At 42.7% G+C, this 18987-nt stretch overlaps 1 protein-coding gene across 1 annotated transcript; it reads left to right on the forward strand.

The window, feature by feature from the left end:
- Window positions 1-12947: 12947 nt before the first annotated feature.
- LOC128302789 (dynein light chain Tctex-type 4-like) lies at window positions 12948-18463 on the forward strand. Its single transcript, XM_053039641.1, has 2 exons — window positions 12948-13576; window positions 18295-18463. The coding sequence occupies exons 1-2, from the start codon at window positions 12948-12950 to the stop codon at window positions 18461-18463; spliced, it is 798 nt and encodes a 265-aa protein (XP_052895601.1).
- The last annotated feature ends 524 nt before the right edge of the window (window positions 18464-18987 follow it).

Genomic DNA, 18987 nt, shown 5'->3' on the forward strand with positions numbered 1-18987 from the left:
AAGGCAAGCACTAGCACAGTGTGGCGTGTCGCTTTCAAAGCCATCAATGAATGAGTAGCTGTAAGATAAGATATGCGATAAATCAGCAAACTAAAAGTATATGTTTAGTGCCATAATGTTCTAGATAAAAAACAAAATACTAAAATTAAACATAACAAAACAGATTGATTGGTTCGCTCATGGCGCAATATAGCAGTACGAAAGTAACAAAACAACATACACACCGTAACACGTTTGGTGAAGTTTTCGCTAAAGGGAAATGAAGCGAAAGATACATCCGATACAAACGGCCAGGCCGTCCTGATGTGTAATGAAACCAAAACGACCGGACATCTGTTCCGACTGAGAGAATGAAACGTACGTAGCCGCTGGGGGACTGTATGAGGTAACGATAGACAGAAATATCATCCGTATTAGTCCACGTGGAAGTATTTTACTGTTGAGACGTTAAAATGAGAATCTTCTACACATTATTATACATACTTATACATATATACATAAATATATATATATATTTACTAAAAGCAGTAAAGACAAAGGAAAAACCATCTGATCACAGATAAACAAAATCAACAAAAAACTGTATTTCTTACTATAATTGTGATTTATGTGGAAAAAGTGTATCCTGATATATCTCCCTTTTATAACAATATTATACAATCACAAAGCGAAAGGAACGGTAAACAGTAGCGCAGTAATCGGTGGAATGTGTTGGCGATGGCGAACGGAAGCGCCTGCTGGACATCGTTGGTGTGCCAGTCAGGTACGCTTTTGAAACCATGGCAACCAAAGCAAAAGGTAACGAAGGAAATTATTCATATTAACTGTGTCGTGAGTAAACTATGCTGAACTAAAAACAAACTAAATTAACAAACACACACTTAAATGTCAACATTCTGTAATGCAAGTAATAAAACAAAAAGCAAGAGATCAAAACGCAACCACTATCCTAAAAGAAGAACTAGAAATCACGGACGATGGAATAAATTTTAACGTAAATTTAAAGGAAAGTTTCTAAACCCCAAAACGTCTGCTGTGGTCGAGCCAAACAGAGAACTACAGCGTATTTGACGATGTGGTAACCAGAGAACGAGGACTAGGTGGTGCATTATTGAAGTATTTCTTTAGAAATTTTTGTTTATTTCCTATGCTTTCCATTCGATTGGAATGTTTTCAATGGGTGTTAAGCGTATAACATAGTGGTTTGAAAAGACTTAGCAGTTTGTTTCTCGTTGCAATTATTTTTGCTGTTATATGCACAAGAAGCTGAGGACATTTATTAGCGTTGCTCTGTTTGCGGTACCGGTTTCTTGCCATTAGTATTAGCAAATTTTAACACATCCTGTGCATGCTGACCTGCATGCTTGTGCTCGTACATTTTGTGCATGTAGTGTAACACGAACAAAGGAACAACAAAAGTTAAACAAAACTTAATGTAGTGCAAGAGTAGCAAAAAGAAGGTAAACAAAATCATGGCACGAACAAAATCGCGTTAATGGAAGAAGCATAATTCTTCTATACGGCATACCGAAACAAAACTGAATACAATAGAACTCATAACAGCACTAGTAATCGGAAAGATGCATTGCTCGTCGTCATACTCGTAAGTTGTCGTAGTTAAACATCTTATCAAACTTTTGTCATACATTTGGTCCAGTCTGCCTCGTGGTAAGATTCGTGGCATATCTTACTTTGGAGAAGGATGCAAAACGAAACCATGAAAGATGTATGCTTCCTATTGCCGCAGGAAACCACCAAACAAGAAAATAAGACAAAACTATCGTAAAACTGAATCTCTTAAAACATCTTTCTATTACAACCAATCAAAACGGATAAATAAAGAACCTGTCTTCATTGGAGTAAATTGTGAACTATTCTTCTTGTGCTGTTTATTGGGTTATGCTTGATTGAATATGTTTGGACGATAAATATGAATATACAACAGATTTCAGATTTGATTGTCTTATACCATATCAATTGCTTATCATATCACAGTACTGAATTCGTTTCGCTTAGTTTATACATATGCACTTTTTTATTTCATTTTTCACAGTTGTTGTTTTTATTGATTTTGTTTAATTTTATTTCGCCTATTGTAATTGTTATATACTTTTTTTTTCTTGTAAAAATAGGATATTCTTTATTTTTATTTTTCTGTTTAATATATCTATATAAAGGGCTTTATTGATTTTGTTTTGATGATGATTTACTCATTGTCAGATGGATGTATTAAGCTGTAGCCAAATGAATTCTATTCTTGATAACGTCAGCTTGATATCGACGATATCGGAATACTGATATCGTCTATTTCATGTACAAGAAGAGAGATGCAGCTAAATTGATGAGGTAGGGCAGTAGTTACAAAGGTATTTCCCGTTCTAAAATATAGCCTACAAAATACACATGCGAAGTAGAGATAGATAGGCTTCCGATGCTAGAAATTGACCACTGATTCAATCTCCACCAGGCCCGCAGACTCTAGAGAAATAGGCCGATCAACTGCAACGCTTCTACCAGGTGTGGTAGGACAATGGAATTACAGTGACGACACTGTCGGTCTACGAGTTGTACGTTGAACTCACTAGTCTTAGGCAATTGAATTAAACCTAGGCATTAGAATCAGATTTACGTATTAGATAATTAAATTTAGGCAATAGAATAAGGGGGCCGGAGAGGCTTGCCGTTATCATGCATAGGCTGATCCTAAGGATTTGGGACCAGGAAGAACTATTGGACGAGTGGAAACTGGGTGTCATACACCCAGTCTACAAAAAGGGCGACAGGTTAGACTGTGCTAATTTCCGAGCCATCACAGTCCTGAATGCTGCCAATAAGATCCTGTCCCGAAAACTCTTCTGCAGACTTGTGCCCCTTGCTACAGATCTCGGCGGAAGCTACCAGGCTGGGTTTGTTGGAGGCAAATCGACCACCGACCAGATCTTTACTCTTCGGCAGATCCTCCAGAAGTGCCGAGAGCACCAGATCCCTACGCACCACCTGTTCATAGACTTCAAGGCTGCCTACGACACCATAGATCGGACAGAGCTATGGAACACCATGCAGCAGTACGGATTCCCTGGGAAGCTAGTACGGCTGTTGAGGGCCACTATGGATGGGATACAGTGCAAGGTGAGGGTGTCGAACATGCTGTCGAAATCGTTCGAATCTCACCGGGGTCTGAGGCAAGGAGACGGACTCTCCTGTTTGCTGTTCAACATCGCTCGGGCAGGTGTCATGCGAAGCGCGGGCTTCGACATCAGGGGCACGATCTCTCCAATTCCTTGACTTCGCGGATGATATCGACATCATCGGAAGGACATCTGCGGCGGTGTGCGAGGCGTACACCCGACTGAAACGCGAGGTCGCTAGGATTGGATTGAGGATCAATGCGACGAAGACAAAGTACCTGCTTGCCGGGGGCTCTGATCGTGATAGAACCCGACTCGGAAGCAGAGTATCAGATGACGGCGACGATCTCGAGGTGGTAGAGAAGTGCTGCTACCTTGGCACGATCGTAACTTCGGACAACAACGTAAGCAGCGAAAACCGAAGGCGCATTGTTCAGGGAAATCGTGCATACTACGGGCTCCACAAACTCCTGCATTCCAGAAGGCTCCAGCAACACACGAAATGCACGATATACCGCACACTGATACGTCCGGTAGTCCTCTATGGCCATGAGTCATGGACAATACGGGCGGAGGACGCCAAAGCTCTCGCCATTTTCGAGCGGCGGGTGCTACGGACTATCTTTGGCGGTATCTTTGAGCAGGGAGTGTGGAGAAGGAGAATGAACCACGAGCTAGCTGAGCTGCTTGGCGGAGCAGACATCCTAACGGTGGCTAAGGCCGGAAGGATACGATGGCTGGGGCACGTGATGAGGATGCCGGACTCATGCCACACCAGGAAGATGCTCGCCAGTGACCCGTTCGGCACGAGGCGCAGAGGAGCGCAGCGAGTTCGTTGGCTGGATCAAGTGGAGCAAGACCTGTCGGAGATCGGGTGCAGCCGGGGGTGGAGGAATGCAGCCTTGGACCGAGTTTCCTGGAAACGGATTGGTGACCTGGCCATGTCAGCACGACGTGCTCAACTGTGAGCGGGCCAAGAAGAAGAATAAGGCTCTGGTGTTCTCGCCATGTCAATAGCATAGGATTTCATCGCCCGTTTAGAAATCTGCTTAGATCATCCACATGGACAGTTGAGGTGTGGTAAACCCAAATTAAGATGGACTGATGGCGTTGATGCGTCTGCCATCTTCGACATCTGATTTTCGGACGACGGCGCTCGACGGTGAACATATAAGATCACTCTAGCAACAAACCAGTTAAAGGAATCGGTATTCGAAACGCTGGATAAGTAGATGAGTACATGTATGTTTATTTCATTCTACTACTTTACTGTTTTTTTTTTGTTTTTTCCGTTATTTTTCGTGTATTGATCTGTCATTATGAGTCAGAATTTTCACTGTGCGTCATCAAATAATACTGATACAGGCAGTCCCCGAGATACGCTATTATAGCGGACCGCTATAATCCGGGAAAAATACGCGTAACTCGAATTTACGCGTAAGTCGAATCCTGGTGTAATTTTGTTTATACTTCAAAGTCACAGAGTCGACTTCCTGCTCTGGACTTAATTTTGTCACGGAATCAGGCGATTTTAAGATAGAATATATTAAAATAAGTTAGAAAGAAATGTTTTATGTGTCAAAAAAAAGGTATTTTCGACCAATTTTTATCTTTTTGCTTAGATTTTGTGCTTTAAATGAACTCATCTGTCAAATCTCCAAGAACCGCGTATCTTCGAATCCGCGTATAAGAGAAACCGCGTATCTCGGGGACTGCCTGTATGTCGAAAATTATAACAGGTATGCACCCATGTTGATTCTATTGGTTTATTACCAAAAATGAATTGCTGCAATGAAAATTGATATTGTCATATGTGATAAAAACATTATTCGTAAGCTTTATTATAACAGAATATGTTGTTATTTTTAGCTGTACAAAACCCTTTGAAATTAAATTTCTAAATAAATGTATTTAAACTTCTTATTATGAAAGCATAATGACTAGACAACTTCCATAGCAAAGTACAACGATACGTAAAACTGTTGTAGTGCCCAGATCATCAATAGTAGTGCAACAATGGCATGCTATCGCTCATAACGTTAATATATAGGTCAAACTGCTTAACCCTCGTTGTTACCCCATAACACTCTTGACTATGGTTGTCTACGGATCGATTAGTTAGCGAGCATAACAATTATGTCAAGCCAACAACATCATTACCGTCGGCGGTAGAAATCAATTTAAGATAAACTTTCAACCCACTGACCACATCCGACCACCGCGTTGGTGTGCGTTGGGCTGGGATGCAAAGGGATAAAAACAAACACTACAAACACCACCCGCCCATCGCTGTCGGCTGCATGGGACTCCCGGTCCAAACACACTTCCCCATTAATGTCTTTATTCATTCGTCGATCCGAACCGGACCGGAGCTTGGCTATAGAGTCTGGTCTGGTCCGGTCTGCCGGAGTGGTCGGTTTTGACAGGGAGGCGGCAAAAAAAAGGGTTCACATTCCCACTCCGACAAAAAACCCGCCCCGGAGGAGGGTCCTCGATACCGCCGGATGCAGCGTCCTTTTCGGACCGTCTGGAGTGTCCTTTACGGTACGCCACACAGACAATGGCAGAAGCTGCAGAAAACCCATAACTCCCGCCGCAACCGTGTCCAGCCATGCCTGACCGCTGGCGTGCTCGCATCTGGACAAACAATAAACAAATTCATTAACCCCACCGTGATTACTTATTACACTCTCCGGACCCGAATGGGGTGGCCCGGTGGTTTTCATGCGGCAGAAATTCCATGATCCATGTTTAACCCGTTCCAGTCCGGTTTTGGGTGGAAGGCTTTTTCGCTGTCGTGTGTCGAAGGATACAGCGTGCTGTTGCGGGTTCATACGCGGTTCATGGGTTGGGAAGGTACGGCCAATGAGGGAAGGAAAAGGGCTGGACGGAGACGAAAATTTGTTTGCTCTTTCACAAAGCCCCACCGACGGAAAGACAATGTTTTGACGACGGGATATCGTGCGGTAGATTTATCAGCAGTGCACACCGGCAGACATGCCAGGCGTTTTGGTTTCCCGTCTAATGAGCACGAAGGGCCAACGCTGAGTTTAATGTAATGGATGAGTTGTTACGTTGTATCGCCGAATAAAATCGTCATCCTACAGGTGTAATGTAGGCGAGGCGCTTAAACAAGACATGATCCGCGGATGCGAACAGCTAAATGGGCAATGTTTAAATATTTCATTGCATGGTACCACACATTGGTCGTGGTGGAAAATCGAAAGGACAACGTGTTAACGATGAACAATCGAGATAAAACAGGGCATGTTATAGGGTTGAAATGAATCAATTCACTGGCGAACAATGGGGGTTTTGGTAACAATTTGGCAGAAGTTGGTGTAATGGATGATTAAAAATTGATTTAATTACTGAAGGGATATTGAATTACTCGTTTCAGTTCACTATTTTAAAGCAATTCTAAAGCAATTGTTAATAAAATTAAATACTGAAAACCATTCATTGTATCATATTCCATTTGTGGGCAGCATCGTTGATTATTGATTCATCTTGATTATAGTGAAACAAATTTATACAACCTTCCAACGAATTTTTCGTATTATATTTCCTTTTGATTGAAAGTGTTTTGCTCTACGTTAAGTATGAACAGCCCTTTGTGATAAAGAGGTTTAGTGTTTTAATTAATTGTTCATCACGGTTGACAGTACCATCCAACAAAAATAGCCCAAGGTAGTTACATTTATAGGATAACTATTTTATACTAGACACAGAAAGAAAGATAAATATATAGGGAGAGAGAGAAAATAGAGAGAGAGATGAATTAGTTCTGGTGCTACAAAAAAACAGAACAAACGGTACGTGAACCATTTCCAACTAAAAAGGATTATGGTCGCGAACGTGAATAACGGACCCCGGGGTGTTGTGTTTTGCTAGTAGAAGACCACTCAGAATGGGAGCATTTTTTGCCCCGACTTTACACAACCATCCTTTACTAGGGATGCGCCAAATGAATGATACACAAAAAAAGTGCAACAGAACGTCTGATATGATGGCTAATGAGTTGTTTCCTCGCCCACTCTAGGTCGCTTTGGTCACGATGGACGAAGGAAGAGTTGTATTGTCATTCAAAAAGGGATGTGTGGTCAGCATTACAACGACCGCAGCGATGATTATTAAGCAAACATCTTAAAAACAAAACTCTTTAAAAGTGCGGAATTCATACGTACAAAATCGCTAGGGTATTATGTGGCTGGTTTATTAATACGATTTAACTGCAATTATTGTAAATCTAATGTATTTCTACTTATCAGAACGAAAAGCAAGATCTCTGCAAAAATTGATAATGAAGTGATTTTTGAGCCCATTGGAATAATCTCAATTGAAATTAGTATTTCATTACGTATCATTTGTGTAATATATGAGTAATATTCAAGAAATATAAGATAATTGATAAACAAATAATTTTTTTTTTTAAATTTTTATTTTGTTTTTTTCGCTTCAAATAAATAAAAACTTATCATCAGCTCTATTTCTTTCTTACATAAACTTTTCAACTTTGCTCATTTTCTTGTGTTTACTTTTTATTGTTTGTAATGTTTTTTTTTTCTTTCAATTGTGACATGTGATATGAATAATAATTTGATGAACTTCACGAACAGTGAAAGAACATCCGATAATTAGTGGTTTTAGCTTTACTTCTCAATGCAGTCCTTTTGTCGCTGTATCGAGCATTGACCGGTATGACAGGACACTCATTAGACGGCATCGTTTATTATGCTGCCCATTAGTTTTTGTGCGTTGGGATGAAATTTGGGGTGAAATGAAGCGATAAAAAACCCCCCGGGGCACGCCGGCCATACCGGACGAATGTGGTTCATTTTTTACCCGTACGGTGAGCCGCTGAATACTAAACGGTCGGTGCAGGCAAGTCCGTTCTGGTACCTTCCGAAGTAGAGCTCACATCCATTCCGCCCGTGTCGTGTCTGGTGGATCCCGTGCTGGAAACATCAACTTGCCTCGCAGCAGTCTTTTGTCTCGAGCAGTAAATTATGGTGTCCGGCTTTAGTTTCATCCTTTACCGAAAAGGATCACACGCCATTCATTTCATAACGATGAATATCTAATGGAGTCTGTCAGTGACGTGCTTTTCTAGTTCAACAAACAAAAAAGAGACAAGAGTCTCATCATAACGCTCGTCGGTATTAATAGTAGCTACAAAAAACACTCAAAAGGAAGAGAGTTGGGGGATGGAGAGAACTGTCTCTCTCTTCTGTTATGATGAGAAGGACTTCATTTTGATCAAACGACAAATGACACCGGCACATTGTTTGGGATGGTGTGTGGTAAAATGGGAAGAATTTAATTTCGTTTCAATACCCCAAGTTGGTGCCAGCGCGTGCAGACTGGGATTAGTGCAACGTTTTAAGGGTGGGCAGAACTAACCTCTTCAGTTCCGGTTTTGTACGTACTTTACTTTCGTTTTTGACAGTGACGATCAGTTACATTGAAGTAGACGCGGAATGAAATGAGTTTGGTACGATGTTTGCGAAGTTTACATTGTACGTTAAAGGAAACTGTTAGCGGTTGATTGGTTTTCTCCTTGAAAACGACCGAAAAGATGGTTTAGATGGTTTGTTTCATAATGTTTGAGATTTTTTTCATAGCTATGGGTGTGACGTGTAATAACTACGACTGATTTAGAACCGAAAGTTAAACAATTTTAATGATGTTTTTATACAGTATAAAACTATGTGAATAATGGGTTGGAAGCTCATTTGCACTTTGGATTATTTTATCTACATTATTATTCAACACATATTGGACTGTTAACAAAGCGGATTTTGTCTAAGAATTGTTGCTTATTTTGACCTTTTTTTATTATATATTTAGAAGTTAAATCAGTCTTGCGAAGGCCCGAATGGGATTAGATACCGGTCCTATCGTAGTTCTGAGACTTGTGCCTCGGTCATTTACATCATCGGAATGCCTCAAAAACACAAAACTTGATTTCTACCTAATCCTCTATCTACAAAATTCCAATGAAAACAAATGATGTGATATCTCCGAAATAGAATAATAAGTAAATTACATATTAAAAGCACTCACGGTGCGATACATGACACAATATTCATTATATTATTAAATTACCTTGCCATTATTAATAATTGTTCATTAAATCGTAATGTCCTGTCTTTGAGAAATTAACTCGAGCGAACGAGTATATAATGGTATATCCAATTCGCCTGTAATGTACAGGGAAGTAACTAAATTATTCGAATATATCTGGTCACGTCATGAGAATGACACCGGACAACCTAGCCCGTAAAGTCTTTTTAGGTCGTCTACATGGACAGAGGAGGCGTAGTAGGCCCAAATTGAGATGAAGTAATGGCGTAAATGCGCCCACCAGAAAGGCCAAAATAATGCTTTAATAGTGGGTTGGCAGACGACGGCTCTCGACCGCGAGCGGTTTAGAGGACCCCAGAAGCAGGCCAGGACCGTGAAGCGGTTGTTGCGTCTGATAAGTAAATAAGAATACGAATATATCACACTCGCATCTTTATTACTCAATGCGTGATATTTCAATTATTAAAGAGAATAAATGAAAATTCGGGCTAGGTGTTCTTTATGAACAAAATAAATCAATTGAGCTATACAAGAAGTCCACGCAGTACATTCCTCGAGTCCATACTCGAAATACGTGATTTTTTGTTAATTCATGGTTCATAGATATTCAAAGGAATTCTGCGAAGTATGCTCTGCTCTAAATGTTTAAATGCAATAAAAAAAATAACTAATGGAAAATTTACTAGTTATTTCAATAGAACGAATGATAACTAAGCAAATTTCTCTTAGTTCAACGTAACTTGATTACGAAATTTTCTCTGACCCCTTAAACATGGTTATAATTAATCTCTTCAATAAGAAGTATTAACGTTATGACTAAGAAAATTCGCAATACGCGAGAACTTGCTGTCCGCCAAAGCGTTCGGTCCCAAAACATGAACGTAAAACGGGGAGCTGCTGTAATTATATTTTGCATCATGGTAATTCACATAAAAGACTGGGCGTCTCCATTAATGAACCAATTACCACAGTTCAATTTTACCGGTTAAAATTTCTATAAAATCCACATGGAAATACTTTCCAAATTATTACTGTGATTTCAACTAAATGTATAAACTATTTTTCCTACCATAATGCTTAACATACTAAATTAAGCAATTGCGATACAGATAACACAGAAACACCACAGAATGAATGGCGGTGAACTTAATCTACGGGGAAACAGCGGTCTTCTACAGATGTGCTTGCTGTTATCCAGCACCGTCGTTTACTGCTGTTATTGCTCCACACACAACCTTCCTCGGCACAACTAAAGCGACGAGTAACTTTCGCCCGACGATCACCTTACAGAGAAGCATCCCATAGACAGTTTCGTTTATTGATCAAACAAGTGTTGTTTATTTTCAGATCTCTGCCTAACTTCACCTTACGCTTGGCTGGGACTCCGCTGCTTGCCTTCACCCGATAGTTGGATTACTTCTCCCGGGGAGAAAGAGACACTTGCAGAAAAATAACTCCCAAATGGGTTGCTTTTGTACAGCGTTTGTGGTAGCAAATGGACGGCTCCATGCAAAACGCACCCCCCACATGGAGACGGTGACAGTAAATGAGGTCTTCTCCACCCGTTTTTCCACCCCCCAAGAAATAGCCGAGGAAGCAGCAAAGCGGCCACGATCGCTCGATTAATTGGAACATCTAACGATGGAACTTTTTGCGTTGTGCAGAAGAACCGGGCCCGGTTATGCTAGGCGGGAGAACGATTAAGTAAGTTGTACCCCATAATGCCGATGTCTGTCGGAGGGGTTTGGTTTTGCCCTCACAAGGGTGGCGAACCGTCCCGGCGCTTGAAGCCCGAAGGCGCCCGTAGCATGTTCGCCTTATGTGCATGACTTGCTGGTAATGTCGTACTTTTATCTGTGCGTCTTTAACGTAAATGAGTTTTCATTTGTTTAGGGAAACCTTCTCGGGGAGTGTGCTGCTTCCCGTGGAGTTACAGCGGGAACGGTTTTGAGTGTTTGAGAGTTTCCAGCTCTTCACTTCAAGGTCAGCCGCTGACATGGTGTCGCCGCGGGGCGCACACTCGATGTCATAACTTTCCGCTTAATATGACAGCGAAGGGTTATTAGGTTTGGCTCCGTGCACGGATCGCTGCCCGTTATTGTGTTCTTTCACCTTTGCAGCCGAATGGTTCCCACAGTCATAGGCTCCTACGGACACACACAGAAACGTGCCATATTGGTGCTGCCGCACTGTGGAAGCATTTGTCGGCGGCGGTAATAAAAAATTAATTTGAACGTAGAGGGAAGCTCGAAGGGCGATCGATTAAACCAGAGAGGGATCGATTGTAAGCCGGTTTTTTTTGGCAGTTTTTTGCATAATTTAATATAGTTGCTACATAGTTAAATGAATTATAAATACTACTTAAATAGATTACATTTAATCATATCAATTAAATAACTCAAAAATGTCACTACCTAAATATTTCGCTTAAAACATGTTAATAATGTTATAAACTCTAAAGGTATAATATGTCCGAAAACGATTTTTGATAAAAGCGAAGAAATAAAAATAATAAGTTTACAATGTTATAGAATAAATAGCAATAATGATAACGAAAAATTAAACAATACTAAACATCATACATAAGCAGGTTATTAAAACGATACATGTATTCAAATTTAGGCAAAAATGTGCAGTCTTTTTATGGAAAAATGATTTTCAAAAAATTCTTTCAATAAAAAATGCACACATTACAAATGCAAGCAAAGAAAGAACAGGAAACAAAAAAGACGAAATATAGACGAAAAACATTCGGCATACTTTGACCTGCTGTTTTGTCCATATCAGCAATACCTTCTGCCCAACGGTGCACATTGATGCCACATTCGATGGAACCAATTTTTCTCCCAACCAAACAACCAACAAACATCCATTCCGCCTGACACACATTTTGGCGTGCAGCTTAGTTTTTCGAAGCTTTGTTTGATGTTTTAGCTCCCGTGTTTCCCCCGGAACAAAAGCGGATGGGGCACTTAATGTCGCGAGCACGAACCACCGACCCGAACAATAGCGGATTGGGATCGTGTGGGAGGAGGAGCTTGGAGCGCCTTCGGTGGACCGGGTCTTGCGATGCGGCAGCGGTCGTGGAAAACAAACTCTCCTCCATCAAAAAGCAAATTGTGCCCTTCCAACAACTGTGCAGCACCACTAACGAGCGTTCTCGAAAGCGTGCTCAAAATCCTTCCATTTTTAGTTCGGGACGAGCATCGGTGGCTTGGCCTTCGCCCGTGCGGCTCCTCCTGCGTGTTTTCGCGGGGAGCAAAACTATTTGCTGAAATCGATGCCCCCGACGTGGAATCGAAAGACGGCGAGTCGAGTCGGGTCGACCATTAGGTACTGTGACGCGGTGCGGTTTGATGGCAGCGGGATCAAACGGCGACGATCTGCCGGGCGGGCCCGGAGACGATTTGATAATGGAGGTAATTCGTTCTGTTGATAGTTAGTTGATAGCACACGGTGACCACGGACGGGTGACTTCGTTTGGTGGTGTGCGTCATTGCTCTTCCTGGTCGTGCAGCGTAATATTAAATGTTTGTCCTGGTTTGCTGGTAGTTTTTTCCCCCTATTTTCCTTCCTTTCCTTGTGTTACCTGTGCAATGTGCCCCCCGTGTATGTGTGTGTGTGTGTGCACGCGCGACTGTGCGGGTTTTTGCTTCCGTGTATCTCCGCTAAGCTGACACTGATTAAAACTTTTCTCCCCTTTCATGCTTTGCATCCATTTCGGGCGCCTTGATGGTGACTGGCACGCCACCCGGTTGGCCGAACGTTGGCCCAAACTTTTTGTCACGTCATCGTCCTTCGTCCTTCGTACACGGCGAATGCCCTTTTTTACACGCTGGTGACTTAATTAACTTGGTCCCCCGGCAGCAACAGCAGCCACCGTCTCAACAGCAACAGCCAACAGTACAAATGGCTTCCACCAATCCGCAGGCGGGTGGCAATCCCGGTGGAGGCGCGGGTACAACCGCGCCACCAGCCGCGCCACCCTCGACGCGGAAGAAAACGGGAAAGTTCCTCGGGTCGGCATTGAACATCACCAATCGGTACCGGGCTAACAGCAGCAGCCTGAGCAAGGTGAGCCTCGCCATTACGAATCTGAAGGTGATCCAGTGCAATCCAGTGCTACCGCCACCGATCAGCGCAATGATTGCGTCGGACATTCCGCCGATCTGCAAGTTCCTACCGTCGTACCGGCTCTGCTCCCGGAATCCGTTCAACCGGGAAGCGTGCGAGGCCATACTGCGGGAAGCATTGGACAAATCTCTGCAAGGCGTCGAGTACAGTTCGTACTTTGCGCCCTCGCTGTGCCAACAAATCTGCGAGGACATCAAGGCGCGCGTCAAGGAGCTGAAGTTTGACAGGTTTGTAGAGAGTGCAAGCGAGTGTGGGTTTGTGGGTTCTAGGATGATTAAGTGAAGTCCGAGACGATTCTCACATTTTGGGGCGCATAATGGGGACCTGACATGCTTCAGAAGTGTCCATACTCGTGCCAGGTCATGTGTCCAGTGTCGTTAATTGTTATTATAATTGAAAATTTTATTATTTAACTTTATCAGGTTCATGAAACTCGAATCTACTGAACTAAAATTTCTCTCAGAAATTTTTTAGCAAAAACTCCATTGTTTTTTTCATAAATCTGTAGAAGCCAACCTTACATTATATTCAATGGACTGTTGCAATAACAGCAAAACAAAGAATTTCAATAATTTTAAAATTTTATTCTTGTTTTGATCCATTACATTAAACACCGTAAACTGCGCAAACTTCAATGTATTGAGTGACAACATTTCTTCCAGAGTTTTCAGAAGTCTAGAAGTTTCAATATTTCCAGAGAAGCTTCAATATCTTATTTACCCATACAGTAAATGCGGTGGTGTAAATTTCCCCATTCCTTCTTTAACCAGCAGTACGACAACCCGTTGGGATTCGAACCTTCCCCCACTGGCCATAATAATCGTCCTTCCATTTGCGCCTCCTTTCGGTATGCCCCATCCAGTATCGGTTGTTTGTCCCCCAAACCTAACCAACCTGTTTTTCCTATTAACGCTTCGAATCCGTTCCATGTTGTCGATTTCGAAGAAAAGGTTCACCCATCCACCCATGTGACCCCATTTGCCGATCAGTCTGCCGATTGTGAGGAGTGCTCCTGACATTGATTCTCGCTCGGTGCAGGGCGACCGAAGGGTTCGTTGGTAGCAACATCATCAGATGTATGCTGACTGAGCGGACGGATCCTCTTCGCTGTCTCACAAGCGAGACAAGCTTTTCATTTTCCATGTACAACATTGTGCATTGTTCGAACCCGCACGGAGGATGGGTTAATACTGCTGGGTTTGGTGGGGTTTTGCGCTAGGAAAAAGGGAAAAACATGCCCATGGTCATGTTCGGATTGCATACGCTGCTGCGTGGGGAGACTTTTGCAGTCAACCAAACAATACATTGTATGGAGGTTGTTGTCCTTATGTATTGTCTCAACATTATAATCATCTTCAAGGGGTGGACCAAAAAAAAAAAAAAAACATATTCGGAATGTATGCTAGAAACTATGAACCAAGGGTCAAACACTAAAAATATAACACTTCTCGTTTAAATTACAAACAAAAATCCATTGAGTGAGCGATGGCTTTAACTGTTTCGGGCGGAAGGGCTCGAATCTGTGAAAATTCGTTTGGGACTGATATCAACTTAGCGGGTTCCAAAAGTACTTGCGTTGATTATGACCTTTACTACGTTTTGTTAGCTTCTACCATTGATATTGATGATAGCTTGGTGATTGAAATGGTTAACTATCGGTGAATGTGTTGTATTGCAAACTCTAATGTAAACGTTTTAAAGATAAGACAGAAAATATCTAACACGAAGGTTCTTTTACATAAAATTTATTTGAAAAATTAATGCGTTCCACAACGAATTTGCTTTTAAGGTTATTTAAGGTATTTTAGACACTTTATACGTTATATTTCAGACACTCTATAAAACACGTAACACGACCATCAGCCCAAGAAGAAGAGAGCGGGTCGAGCGATCATTCACACGATCGCTCCCGATCCTGACGCTTTACATCAAATGCTGTCACTTCAGGGTGACAGCATCGAGTATCGTCTACACGACCTAGCTGCCCACACAACAAAGGGAAAATATTAAAGGTTTTCCAGTATACAGTCAACATTATTATAACCATTTTTAATTAGAGTGCCTCACACAGCGAGCACAATTTCTTCTTCTTCTTCATGGCCCTCTCATAGTAGAGCCAGCCCTTCTGACATGACCAGGTAACCAAACCGTCTCCAGGATACTCACCAGGGCTGTTCAATTTAATCTTTGCTGGTACTGTGCCGAATGAATCGCTGACGAGCACCTTCCTGGCAGGATCTGAGTCCGGTATGCTCATCACGTGATCAAGCCATCTTATCCTTCCGGCATTGGCCACTATGTCAGGACAGCGGCGGATCCAAATCGGCCGCCTAGGGCCTCGCCGTGTCGGAGCCCCGGAAAAAGTTGTTTAATAGAATAAGGTGTATAGATTATGGCAGGAGAGGGCTCGAAAAGTGATGCTTTAAAACTCTCCTTATGCTAGAGTGATCCTCGAGAGATACCAAAAGGGGTCCCTGAAGAAATTTGCCCTCGGCCACCCCATCCAAACACATCCCAACCACCATCCCCCCCATTAACCCCACCACGTCATCAATTTTGAATATGTAACAGGTTTCCCCCAAGGATGATTCAAAGTGAGGCACTTTAGGGGCCCCTTCGTACTACACTTTTTGTTTTCCCTCATTCGAAAAGCCTCGACGTCCCCCAGTCAACCTTTTTAAAATTAGAAGCCCACACTATAATTCCGCCCAGGGCGTCCAAGAGGATTGATCAGCCACTGTGTCAGGATGTCAGCTTCGCAGCGTTTCCTTCTTCGCACGCCCTGCTAACAAAACCATCATAGATGGTCCGTAGCAGCCTCCGCTCAATAATGGCGAGAGCGTTGACGTCCTCCGCCTGTTACGTTCAATACTAATGAACATAGAGGATTACCGGACGTATCATGGTGCGATTAATCCTGTAATCCGTGTCTGGTTGAAGTGTTCTGGATCGTAGGAACTATGTAGAGTCCATACTAGGCACAATATCCCATCCCAATGCGACTCCGGATTTCGTTGCTTAGGTTGTTATCCGATGCTACGAATGTACGTAGGTAGTAAAACTCCTCTACTACCTCTGATACTCTAGCCCCATGATGACCGTCTGATGATGTTGATGTCATACGCGAAGTCAGCTTTTTGAAGCAGATGCCCTGGATATTGAATCCCGCGTTTCTCATCACACCTAAAACCTGCCTCAGTTCCCCTGACTCAGTCCTCAGTGTGATTCAAATAGTTCCGACAGCATGTTCGAGACTCTTACTCCATCCATTCAGAACTTCAACCTTTACCTTGAAGTTTTTAAAAAGATGGTGCGTAGACATTTCTGGAAAATCTACCACAGAGTGAAGATTTGGTCGGTGGTGGACTTTCCTCCAACAAATCCAGCTTGGTAGAACGACAACGTAGGGAATTCAGGACAGAATGGTGTAGGTGACATTAAGAACTACGATGGGCTGGAAGTTGGCACAGTCCAGTCTGTCGCCCTTTTTGTACTCAGTGGGCGTATGTATTACTACCATTCCTGTGGTAGTTCCTTTTCGTGTCGACTGTCGCATTGACTCTACTACTCGCTCTACTGGTTTCTGCGCAGATAGAATAACCATCGAAGTAGTTCTACGGTGGAAGTTCCACGTATCGATCACCGCTTGCTCATCAGTTATCCTGACTGATCCTCCTCTACATTGTGGCATCCTCAACTTCATCAACATCCTGTAAAACTTGGCAGTTTTCTCGGCTAGTACTCGTCTGCATTCATCCTCAAACCATTCTTTCTTCTGATTACTGGGTTTTCGGAAGCTTGCTACACCATACGCCAGAGGTGGTTTAGGGACATCGCGGCTGGTGGTCTTTTTCTCGCACAGTGCTGTCCGTAGCACAGCCGCGAAGTCCCTTGCCACTTGAAGCAATCTCATTAGGTCAGTGTTGAGCCTCGGTGAGCTGTTCTCGTAGCTGGTGTAACTTTATCATGACCAGGAAGGATAAAACATCGTTGCCCTACATATTTGCTGACCATTTACCATTATTGAACGAGCAATCATCTTAGTTTATGAATTCCATCCTGTAATTATTAAGAGGATGCCCATCAGTGACCAAGCGGAACTCAATGTTTGTAAAAATGTTGAAAAGTTAGAATTTTGGTAAAAATGTTTATGTAGAAGCGTATGCTTCTACTTGGTATATTTAGTTAAGGTTTTAGATTAGGATCACTTTTGTTGATCTAATAGTCTAATTTGATTATTGTTTCTTATTTTTTGTTCTGAGGTATTACTTAGAATTATTAATAGTAATGGCTTTCTGCGTTTTCCTTAGAGTGGTTTACGGAAAATTAGATTGCCCTGATAGTTAACACTCATAACTCGCAGCAAAACACCTCCCAAGCTTAGGCTTGCCTCGCAAATTTGCGTACTATTCATAACACTTCCTTCCCTGAAGCATTCAAACAATTTATACGTAATTATAAATCACGCTACTCTACACGACACGATCAAATTATGTATGATTCCTTCCCGCCTTGTCTGTCCCTTCAAGTCAGTTCCAGTCGAGAGCGAAGTTGCGTTTAAATGAATTGTTGTTTCCGTGCACCACACACGCTCGCAGGTCGGCGTCTTAGCAGGTATTTAACTAAGCCGCTTGTCGCTGTCAGCGTTCCAGTCTAATGTAGAACTTGCCTCCGGGAACGGATCGAAAGGGACCGTCTTTGTCTGTTTTGCAAATCCCAGCGGCATGCTAAATATTCTCGCATTTCGTACATGTTAGCAAATATGTATATGCGTCCTGAAGGTGGGCAACATCATGCTATCCCCCTTTCTGCTAATCCGTTAAAAGTAATACCCATTTTACGTTCAAATAAGACTCGAGGGATCGTTTCGAGGACAATATTGGTATGATTGATAACAGCCTAACCACCTGTTCTGTTCGCGTCCGTACCGTTTCTACCTTTGCAGATATAAAATCATCGTCACCGTTACCATCGGCGAACGGTACATGCAGGGACTGAAAGCAATCACCCAGTTCCTGTGGGACCCGGAGAAGGACAACTACGCCACGTGCATCTACGACGCATCGCCGAGTCTGGTTGCCGTCGGGACGATTTACGCCATCTATTTCGATTAGTCTTGCTTCCGGGAGCTTGGGAAATCGTGCGACCGTACAATGTATTCACACGGGCGAGACAGTTCTGCGACGGGAACGGCCGTACGAGACAGACAATCCGTTGTTCGTCAGCCAGCTTGGCACCGTTCGTAGGACAAACCTTTATGTATTACTTCGCTTAATGGGCCCGGGCGAAATGGACAAAAGATGGCATTGCAATGCGAACCGAATGGAAAGACATCAGATGCAGGTGGATGCATCATCTATACTCTTCTGCAGTTCCACATTTCCACATGCTGCTCCGGTCTTGTGCTCAGTGCAGACGTGAAGTGCATGGAAGGAATACGAAGCATTCACACTTATCATCCCTATAATCTATCAGTGTGACATTGCCTTGAGGTAGTTCCCTGATTTCTGTTTCGATTTGCGATTGTAGTCCCGGAAGGCATCGTGCGAAACGCGAACAAAGTGAAGCGGCAACATTGCTCTATGGCCAATAATCAAACAGAAATGATGAAACGGTTAAACAATACAAAGTGTAGAAA

This window comes from Anopheles moucheti, chromosome 3, assembly GCF_943734755.1.
Source record: "Anopheles moucheti chromosome 3, idAnoMoucSN_F20_07, whole genome shotgun sequence".
In the NCBI taxonomy this organism is placed as follows: Eukaryota; Metazoa; Arthropoda; class Insecta; order Diptera; family Culicidae; genus Anopheles; species Anopheles moucheti.